Source organism: Pteropus medius, unplaced genomic scaffold (genome assembly GCF_902729225.1).
Source record: "Pteropus medius unplaced genomic scaffold, Ma_sr-lr_union100, whole genome shotgun sequence".
Lineage (NCBI taxonomy): Eukaryota > Metazoa > Chordata > Mammalia > Chiroptera > Pteropodidae > Pteropus > Pteropus medius.
Genome location: NW_024350921.1, coordinates 3104894 through 3116177, shown reverse-complemented (window position 1 = coordinate 3116177; position 11284 = coordinate 3104894). Strand labels below are relative to the sequence as shown.

Sequence of the window (11284 nt, the reverse complement as noted above, 5' to 3'; positions counted from 1 at the left end):
GCTCTTCCCTCAGGCCACCTGGCCACAGAACTGTCGTAAGAGAAGGCCGAATCTCTGGGTGTTTCATTTGGCAATTCGACGCACACAGATCTTTTCCAGAAGTTCTTGCCTCCCGACTCCCATGTATTTGGAAGACACTCACCCCCCACCCCCACCAGGACCTCTGCCCGCACCTCGTTCTTGCACCAGCCTGATCTCATTCTTTCTGAGACTCTGGTATAAACAATATCACATAATTCCTACACACCTGCATTCATTTTCTATGGCTGCCGTGACAAATCACCACAAGCTTAATGGTCCCAAACAGCAGTTTTATTATCTTGCAGTTCTGTCGGTTAGAAGTCCAGTGCTGAAGGTTTGTTCTCATGGGGCTAAAATCTGGGCGGGGGGAGGCAGGCCACGCTCCCTTCTGGAGGTTGCTCCAGTTTCATATTAAGGCTAAGGATTCATTTTGCTAGTTAGATTAATAGTATAGAATATTGTATAAATTATCTAATGTTTAGAATTTTTAATTTAATTTTTCTAACTTAATGGAAATAGATTTACCGAGCCACAAGCAAGTTATTGTTACTTTGCTTTTTGAGCTCAGAACTTAAGCAGATCGTTTAAGCACATCCTAAGACTTTAATACTATATTGCAATGAGTAGCAATAGCCATATACTAGGCGTGTTCAAAACAAAAACTACCCAATAGTTTCCTCGTGAGCCACTCGTGCCCTGTCACCCTTCGAACCTCACTGGCACTGTGTCATGCTCCCAGCACAGTGTGACATCTCGACTCCCATTCTTGGGTGACCCATTGTGTGGAGAGAGCTAAATTTGTAAATCTGCTTTGGAATTTTAGATGACTTAGTATTCATCTCTGAATTCTCTCTTCGAACCCTCTGAGAGCCAAGATTTCTACCAATACGCCAGGCAGTCTCAGAGAAGCAGCGTGTGCAGACGAGGGTAGGATATGGTGGTGAGCTGCCCCTTTGCCCAATGTACCACCCATTCTTTCTCTCAGATCCCAAACACAGGAGGTAGGCTGGGGGTGGAGGGGAGGAAGTGGAGGGAATTTGGGTAGTGCCGGACAGGGGGAGACCTCAGATGCTGATGCCTCACGGGCAGCTGGAAGTACCATATGATGCTACCTGGGGCTCACACAGCAGGCCCGCAAATAACGTGGTTTCATTATAACATCGATGAGATGCACAGGAGCTTAATTCTTGTTTATATCAATTAGGCTTTGGTAAAATTGGTTTGTTTTATGCCGTTGCACTTAAAGTCACAGAACCTAACAATGACATTAAGTGAGGACTTACTGTATTCGGGGAGCTTATGTATAAAGATCAAAATGAATCCACTATGTTTTTTAAACAAGTGTTTTAAAGGTAGGAACAAGACTATCAGAAATTAAATGAGTTGATTATAAAATTCTGAATTTGTCCCATCATAGTAATGAACTGAACAGAAATACTTAGCTTGATGGTACGTAGAACCCCCAGTCCGTGGGTGGACTCCAGGGGTACTGTGGATCCCTCCGCATTAGTATATGGTCTGCTTGCATGTAACGTCTTTCTAGGTCCTTTGCTTTCATCTAATTCCTTTACTCCAACATGGACTAGTAGAATCTTTCTGCAGTTTAAATTCATATCATTTTGAAAGAAAATAAATGCCGGTGGTATGCACGATGGCCGCTGGCTTGGGCAACCTTTGTTTGTAAAGACGTTAGCCCACCACTGACTAATCCTTTGTCATAATCGGCGAGGTAAGTCAAGGTGAAGAGAGCTAAGATCGAGGAGTATGCCTAGAAAAGAAAATATCAACAAATTCCAAACAGGCCAAGCCAAGTTACAGGTGAACAAATAATCAGGGCGCAGTACTTGGAGACCTGGTGAAATATCGATTTACTGTTCATTTCCTAGTGATGCTTTTCTCAGGAAGGACAGGCCCCGTAAACCTGAAAAGAGCAAGCTGGCCACGAAAATCCCTGTCACATGCCTCTCTAAACACTACCTGCAGATCAGGGCTCACTTTCTCCTCAAGGCAGTTTTGACTTTTGGATCAACACCGGTAACACCTATTTACCAAGAACCTGTCTGTTTCAGAAGCTCTGCTAAATATCATGCCTCAGTTCTCTAAGTGACCCACAGAGCCCTGCGAAGTGGGGCTACTGTCTCCTCTTCTCAGACCAGAAAGCCGAGGCCCAGTGAAGGCAGAGCCACAGTTCCTGAGCACTATTACGAGCCAGGCCGCTCCCACCCGAGCCCCCTGCGATGACAGAGGGAAGGCTCCTGTTGGCTAAGTTTCATGCTCCAAGCGCAACCTGACAGGTGAGGTCACACCCTCAGCTCTGAGTCATTATCACACTCAAAGTCAACACTTCCCAGCAGGACTTGATTGCCTTCTGGTTGTTTTCTCTGTTGGCTGTGTTTCTCTAATTAAACTCTAAGCTTTGAGATCAAAAACTCTGAGTAAACTCTGTTTTGTAACCCCTTTACTGCAGGCCCCAAAGGAGTGACCAGTAAATAGGTGTGGGCTGAAAGAAGAATCGGACTGCACAAGGCAGGTGGGCAGGCGCATAGCCCCCTTCTGTTACCTGAGCACTTGTACGAGGAATCAGTAACAAAGCCCTTGCACTATGCGGCAAATATTTATTCCCGTGATTTCTGTGTGCCAAGCGCTGGGGCCTAAAGATGAGTGGAACATTCTCCCCGCCTTTGTTGAGCTTTCAGTCTGATGGAAGAATATACACCAATAACTCTACTGCATGAGGAGAGCTGTGGCAGGTGTATGGAGCTCGTGCTGTGGACGCAGAGGTGACGCGGACGTGGAGCGTGGTGGGGGAGCGGGGCCGGGCCTCCCAGTGGGTCTGGTGGGAAGGTAGAGTCATTCATGGGCAGAGGGTCAGTGAAGGTGGCTGCCCCAGCTGAAGTGGAAGTGCTGAGGAGTTTCGGTGTTTGAGGCCAGCCATCTGGTTTCGATGGCAGCTGCCATCGTTCCAACACGATCCGAGCTCTCCAGAGCCAGTTCAAGGTAGGCTGAGGAACCATCTCCTGGCATCTTTTGGAAGAACCCTAAGAAACGGAGTGAGATGTTAAGTGTGGGGGCTGACAGGGAGTGTTTCTTGCCGGCAGAAGCAGCAGTTACACATTAAGGGGAAGGAAGCAAAGGGCAATGAGAGCTCCAGGAGCATTTTGTCCTTGACACCGGAGCAGCTGCTGCCTTCCTGCAGGATGGCTGGCCAAATCCTCTCTCGAGTCGGTCAGACACCCTCCCCACAATCCTCTGTTCAGTTTAAAGACAGTCCAAGTTTTGAGCTTGTGCAACCTGCAACCAAGAGAATCATAATATAATCTAGTACAACCACCGACTGACACGCGGTACTCAGCTTCCTTTATCCATTAAACACCACGATAAAAAAAAAAACATCTTCCCTCCACCATTTACTCCCTTCACTTCTAAGAAGCATATTCTGAATTACTAAAGAGAAGTTCGACATAACAGTGGGGACACTGTGAAGGAAGAGTTTACTCCACAAAAGTAATGATGGCGACCTCGGGGGAGAGCCTGCTGCGCGGTTAGATACAGTTACAGGGAGTCTGTGTTAACCCTTCATTCTGGGAGATAAAGGCCTCAGCTGAGAAGCTGGCCCCCTGGGGAGGTTCCAGTCTTTTTTAGGAGAAGTGCAATCAAGTCCCGGGAAAATGAAAAAGGAATACATTTGGAGTTCTCATGAACAGTTTTCAAGGAAGATCCGAAAGTGGTCCTAAATTTTGTTAAAGCTTAAGTGGCAATGATTTGGTGAAAAGTCATATGAATTTCCCATCTAATAAAGGGCTCTCCTCCCATCCTTACAAACAAATTTCCAAGAAGGAGCTTGTCTGGTTGATGTTTATAACCTTGGTAAATACATGCTTGATGACTAAAAACCTAATAACAAAGGCCCACTGTGGTTTCCAAGGGATGGACGCGTTGGCAGCGTCAGCAGGCTTAGGACTGGCTAGCATGAATGATTTCAGCAGGCTCTAGGACACGGAGGCTGTCCCGAGTTGTCTGAGGGGATTAGAGGGGATTAGAGCAGATGCTCGGTGGCCTGGAGCGTGAGAGCTGGACAAAGGAGGTGGTTGGGGCCATAGACACTGCCTTGGTTGGCTTGCAGGTGGAAGGTGGGCTGGCAGGCATCGCTACGAATTAACTCGCCCGGGGAGGGGTACTCCCTTGAGTCAGCGAGACTCCAGAGGTCGAAGCATCAGAGACACATGGCTGATCCAGGCCTTAGCTCCACAAATCATGATCTTTGTCTTCTAATATTTAGAGTCTATCTATGACACTTTCTTTTGGATATAACATTGATTTTGATTATTTAGTTTAAAAAGCTAATGGCCTGAGTTGATGGAAAAGTAATACAGTGATATGACTTGAATTTTTCTTTTAAAAATTTTATCATATTTTGCACTTCAGTAGTAATTTATATTTTCTGTGAAAGGGTAGACAAAATTCTTTGATAAGATTTTGCTCTCAGTATTGAAGTTCAGTAGTTTTTATACCTTAAAGTTCAAAGATCACTTTCAATTTTTAGTAACAAGTTTATTGTGTGTTTTAACCAAAGGCTTAGAATAAAAATAAAAAAGTTCAGTAGCCTATAAAGTTGTTCACCAAAGAACGTGGCAATGATTTTTGTGAAATGATGATTTTTATTTTTATGGTTCCTTTCTGGTTGATTTTGGGGAATGTGTTACAGCCTTTCTATTAACAGCATTCGACTTCGATATCTGTAAAATACAATATACTGATTCCTCCTCATCCACATCTGTAAGTTCTTCACTTGGCTGCACCTCCCATGATTCTGATGGCCGTGAGAGGCGGAACACACTCAATGTCTGCAGGGCAAATTCCTCCACCAATTTTGTCATGTTTTGTTTTTTCTGAGTAGCCAAGTCAATAAACTGAGTGCTACAAAAGGAGGAGAAACATACTGAACAGGTGCCATTCATTTTCAAGGAACTCAACAGTTTACACCATCGCCTCTGTGCCTTTCCTCTGCCAAACTCTGAGACCACCGCGCATTTTGTTTGACCAGATGACAGAGGTCAAAGAGAGATTTTTTTGATGAGAATCATAACCAATATCTGCAGAGAACCTCCTCTGGGCTCCATGGCTCCCATGGATCTTATTGAACTCTCATCATCCTCAGAGAAACACTGCTGTTCCCCGCAGTTCCTGTGAGCAGTCAAGGCATAAGGTCAGCATGCCCAAGGCCACCCATCAATTCCAGACCGTGTTCTGAGATTTCCACGTCCTGCCTCGGGATGGTCTTTTATTTACTTTTATCATAAAATAGTTTATAATAAAAACCATGTAAACCACATTTGTAAGGTATAATAAAGTGGCACTCCTAGACTCACCTGCCAGCTTGCGATAAAGATCACCACCAACACCCTTGATCGTCAGCGCCCACCTGGTGCAGGCCTCTCACTGTGGTGTCCTACCAACACCCATTCAGGGCCGCACACAAAGGGAGACTTATTTTTTTTAAAAAAAAAAAAAAAACAGGAAACCCCTCCTTATGCTAGTGGTTCTTAAATCATAGGAATGGACCCTTGTAGGCCTCTCGTGGAAGTGATGAAAATATACAACCTAGAAAAAAAAATGATACATAATAAAACTTTGGACAGTATTTCAACGTTTTCACAGTCTCCGAAAGCTAGAGTGACCATATAACTTATTACCCAAAGCAGGACACCTTGGAGAGTAAAGGAACTCTTTACCAGCTACAAAGAGACAACAGGCGTTAAGCTGTGGCCATCTGGGCAAACTGCTGGTGTAATCACATCACTGTGATTTCACTGGACTCTCACAGTGGATCCTATCTCACCCAGAACCTTCTCCTCCAGTCAGATGGCCCACTCGTTGTCCTCATAATGATCCCACCTCAATGGCGTTGGCTATGACACCCCGCCCTGAATGTGACGTCTCTAGCTTGGTCGCAAGGCATAGTATCAATAAGCCATATTTACCCATTCATGAGTTGTCTGAAATTCCATGTCTGCCATCAAGTCTTCTGACTTGTCAGTGTTCTCCCTACGCAGACCATCCAGCACAGGCCGCCTGAGCGGCTCACGGACCGCGTCCTATCCTGCCTGGTGTTCCAGAGCACACTCTGAGCCAGTTTTCCAATTTCAGCCTGGCTTGGCCACTCACCAGCTGCGTGACTTTGGGCAAGTTACTCAACCTCCCTGGGCACTGATTTTTCTCAATCTCTACCTCATAAGGTTGCTGTGAAGATTAAATGAGTTCTCATTCGTAAAGTGTTTAGGTATTTGGCAGAGTAGAAGCTATAGAAGCCTTGGCTCTGTTACCTCAAAGTAATAATTTTGTCAAATGCCCATTTTAAAAAAACAGCCCCTATAAGCCCTTCCCCGTGCTGTGTGTGCAGCAGGGATTTGGAAAATACCTCCCAGTATGTATTTCCCACTAAGGTAACTGAGAAGGTCAAGAACCTGGGGCTGGAAGCTAACCGCCTCTGGCTCCTGCAGAAAGGCCTTTTTACAAAGGAGCCAGCCTCATGTTGAGCGAAGACACAAGAGTTTGGGTCTACTGTGACCGTCTGCTCTGCCTGCCTCCCCTCACCACCTTCTAGAAACCCAAGCCTCAAATGACAGTTGCAGGAGAGCCGCCTGCCGGCGCTTCCACACTTCATTTAATTTGATCTTCACAGAAGGGCAGGTGGAGCTGGCAGGGCAGATGACCCCAATTTGATGTGAGGAGGTTCAGACTCCAGGGGTAGAGTGACCCATCCAGTTCATGAAGCCAGTGTTTCTGCTGGAGCCAGGACTTTTCCAGACCCCATGGGTAAAGGCAGCTGCAGCCTCCTTCTCTGCCTGGGTTTCCTTCCTCCTCCACCATCACACCTCCTCCCTCCTTCAGACTTGGTGGTTACTTCTCGCGAGCTGAGTCTTAGTCTTCTTTCCAGTGTACTTTCCACCTTACTGACCCCAGCCCAGATTCCAAAACCCTCTCCCAAGTGACAGCCTCCCAAATCGGGTGCCCGCTTGATTTGTCCCCCCGAGTCACAGCCCTTCACACTCACCTGTGTGCCAGGCATCTCTACTTAGGTGGTCCTCAGTGAAACTCAGCAAGAGCCAGATCACCCTGTCTGGTGTCACTTCCCCCTCTTCTAGCAACTTCTCTTCCAGTGTTCTTGGTTCTCGGTGTTACCAGCTGTGTGCTCCATCTCATGTATCACTTCCACCCCCGCCTGCTCAGTCAGTCCGGACTCTGTTGATGCCAGCTCGGAAACGTCCCTCTGAGCCACTGCTGCCTTCTCCCTCCCGCTGCCCTGGCCCAGGCGCTCCACCCCGGGTCCCAGTGCAGCAGCCTCCTGACAGGTGTCCCCACTTTGAATCATTTTCCCTGCAGCACTGAGCTCCTGAGAGGTGCCTCGCAGGAAGATGGAGCTTAACAAGCCTTAGATTTTGTTGTCATGTTATATACTTTATTCCTACTAAATATTTGAAGTAAATAATACACTCCTGTTGCTAAAATAGTTTGAAGTCATTGTTCTAGTCTCAACCCCCATTGCTATACTTTCAAGAGAAAAAAAAGACTTGGTGATCCCCCATTGACAGCACAGTGACAATCTCGTGACACGTTGGCCCTCCAAAACCTGCCCCAGCGTCCTTCCGGCCTGTTTCCACACAGCTCCCTCCCTTCACCGGTGTTCCTGCTCCCCAACATTCCCTGACTGCTCCTCCTCCTTTCCCTCACTATTGTCTGAATTCACACTCCTACCTCCCGCTCCACCCTCTTCAGCCAAGCGTCACCATCCTTCAAGGCCCAGGCCTTTAATTCTATTTCTGGCTTAATCATAACAGTAGTGATTTCCCATTAGATTCCTGTGTGTCTGTCCCCTCCACGACACTGGGAGGGCCTGAAGCAAGGACCAGACAGCATACACTCCCTTCAGTTCTTCATTGCCAGAGTTACCAAGAGTGTAGCAAGTGCTCGCTAAATCCTGATGGAACCACTTGGCCGTGTACAAGATCCCAACATACCCACAGCACACGGAGGATCCACTTGTCACTTCTTTCTTGTTGAAGTGGTAAAAATATGCTCCAATACACCGAGGTGGAACAAAACCTGCCACGGACGGTTTCGCCAGAGAATGACTGTGGCAAAGAACCACAGGACATACTTTATAATACCTCCTGAGATGAATAATGCAGCGGGGACTACTGAATCATACTTACACTCTCATTTCCCATCACTGTGTTGTTTTACTGCATAAGGATTTGATATGTGCTCACACATTTTAGAACTTATCTTTCTCATAAACATAAATTTATCAAGAAATCAGTGCTGTATAACTACATAAAGGAAAATTGAGCACGAAGAGCCTAATTCTTGAAGTGATATATTTACTTAATTAAAACGATTATATTGAAAGAGATTTAAAGTACCCCTGTCACCAATTGCCTTTTCCCACCCCCAAACACCTACTGCAAAATTGCAGTAAAGTTAAAATGTGAAAGTTTCTTAGTTTAAGGGACCTTAAGTATCCTACAACGAACTCCTCCATTTAACACTTAGCTGGGACTGAGGAGTCCAGCTCCTGCTCCGAAACCTGTGTGTCACCTTTCCAACTCAAACACAGGCAATTACAAAGGTGTTTCTGGGCAGGCCTCCCAGCGGGGCTGCCCTCCCCTCCTCTGTCGAGGACAGCCAGTGCAGGGCCGTCTCTGAGGGGGGCTGCGGCCAGGGACTCTGACTCCACCCCGACTGAGACCTCCTGGGGACTGGAGACAGGGAGCACTTTTCTGGTTTGGTCTCTTCTTATACAACAGCAGTTAGCGACTACAGGCTTGGCTACTATTCTCATTTGGTTTATCTTTTTTTTTTTTCAGCTTTACCGAGTACAAGTGACAAAATTATAGTACGTTTAATGTGTACAACATGAGGATTTGACATACATATACGATGTGAAAGGAGTCCCACCATCGAGTTAACACATGTCACTTCATATCTTCTTTTTCTGGTGAGAACTTAAGATCTACCCTCTTAGCAAACTTCAGTGACACAACAGTTATCGACCACAGATACCATGCTGTAGGTTAAATCCTTGGAACTAACTCACCTTGTAACTGAAAGTTTGTACCTAACTTGGAGGGTGTTATACTGTGTGATGTAAGCCAGACAGAGAACGACAAATACTGCATGGCATCACTTATATGCAGAATGTAAAAAATAAAAAAAAAGTCAAACTCAGAAACAGAAGAGAACAGTGGTTGCCAGGGGCTAAGGGGCGGGGGAATTGGCTCCGCTGAGCTCCTGACAAAGACGCTCCACTAATTTCATTCTCCAGGACAAGCCCTCTCGAGTCTCCACATTGAAAGCTATGCTGTAACAATCGTCGCATGGAAAACAACAGAACTGGGAGAAATGAGTTCAAGTCTAGTTCTAGCATTAAATTAGCAGTGTGGCTGTGCAGGTTACTTAATCTTTGGGCTGGGCCTCCTCATCTGCAAAATGAGGTTAACGTGACTAGGTTTTTTTGCTCAATGTTCCCTTCAGGTCTAATATGCCAAGATTCTGTGAATTACATGTCTAAAACTATCTTCTGAAAAAAATTTTAAAAATTAGCAGATTGAAGCCAAACAACTTTTAAAATTATTTTTAAAAGGTAACCTTTAAAGGTAGCATTTAAAAATAAATCTTCCCACAACTCAAATGTCTGACAGTGTTGCCCACAGTGGCCAGCAAATATTTAATGCCTGTCCACCACATGGAGACACATGTGCACAGCATTTTCTCTCCTTTCCCACGAAGAAACACTCAGCGTTTCTTCCAGGTGAACTTCCTGCGGGCTCCCTCTTGGCCGGGCTTCTTCCGTTCTCTCACGCGTGGATCGGTTGTAAGCAGTCCAGCTGCAGTATAAAGAGAGAAGTTGTTACAAACCACGAAAACGCATCTGCCTAGCAGAAGACGAGGTGAGCTGTGTGAACGTACAGGTGCTGTTTCAGAGCAAAACTCTAGGGGAAAGCAACCAGACCTACGGTGAATCGCCAGCCTGACAGGAGTGTGCTTTCCCTCTTTCAGGATGTGTTTCCAATTTAAGACAAAAGCCAGCTACATTTTTCTATCTGCTTTCCTTATCCAGGAGTACTGACTCCTTTTTGGTTTTTAAGCTTGTCCAACTTAAAGCTGCTCCTGAGTGGGCAGCCTCATTCACCGCGATGGCATTTATCCTGCGTGCTCGTTACTACAGATGTGAAAGTTGTAATGAAGACATGAGGCAGAGAAGACAAATGTGTTGTGCAGCAAAACATGAGGAAGTCTGTGCACACCAGATATTAACAGTTACATGAATATATGTGCACATATAATATGACTTACTAAACATATTTGAGAAGAAAAATGTATTATTCTAATTTGTGTGACAATAACATCCCTGGTATTTTGTTTCAGAATCTAAAAAATAAGTGTTTGGGGTGTGTTCTCAGTATAAGCAGTTTATTCTGGAAGAATGAAGTCAGTTTAAACTGGAAGCTTCCACGGCCCAAATGAAGCAGCCGGTAGTGGCTGCAGCCAGAGTATGTTAATAACGACCACAGATTTCAAGAAAACCAGTGATGAGAAAGCTCTTTAAAGTGCTTTTATAAATATGTAAATAAACCAGAGTTTCATTGGATTTTTTGGTGTGTTTTTTTTAATTTTTATTTTTACCTTCCCAATACTCATGCTTCTTTTCATAATGTATATATAAGGTTTAAGCATTTCGTTGTGGTCTTCCAATGGCCATGCAGCAAAGGAAACTTTCAAGTGCTTATTATACAACCACAGCATTTGCAATCTACTTGTACGTAAAGGGTATGAAATGAAACAATATTTTGAGCAAAATGCAGACAAGACCTTTTTAAATTCTAATTTAAATGTAAGTAACAATGCTTTATTACTTTTCAATATGCGCAATAACTCAAACTAGCAGAACAGTTAGTAAGATCCTATTAAATTATTTTACTGACCAGATAAGAATCCCACAAAATAGTGAACTGTTTATAAGAAAATAGATTTCGAAGAGGCTAAGCCGTAGGCGGCCCGTATCTGCGGGCCCACAGGCAGTGAGGGGCTGGCCTAGGTCCCGTACCTCCTAGCAGCATCCACAGCACTGTCCTCCTCTCACAAACAGTGTGAAGAAAACCTCCAGCTAGAACCACCCTGAGTTATTATAAATGCCACAGCAGTGCCCTAAGGAACCAACCGACTATATATTCATTCTCACACCATGCGGCCTCTCATATTC

The 11284-nt window shown here is 45.2% G+C and overlaps 1 protein-coding gene across 3 annotated transcripts in view; it reads right to left on the bottom strand.

Moving 5' to 3' along the window:
* Positions 1-8851: 8851 nt before the first annotated feature.
* MRPS9 (mitochondrial ribosomal protein S9) overlaps positions 8852-11284 on the bottom strand; it is a 58271-nt gene continuing 55838 nt past the window's right edge. For all 3 annotated transcript variants that reach the window (XM_039840128.1, XM_039840129.1, XM_039840130.1), the window contains one exon: positions 8852-9908. In XM_039840128.1, the coding sequence (XP_039696062.1) occupies positions 9817-9908 (92 nt within the window). In that variant the 3' untranslated portion in view covers positions 8852-9816. The remainder of the gene's footprint in view (positions 9909-11284) is intronic.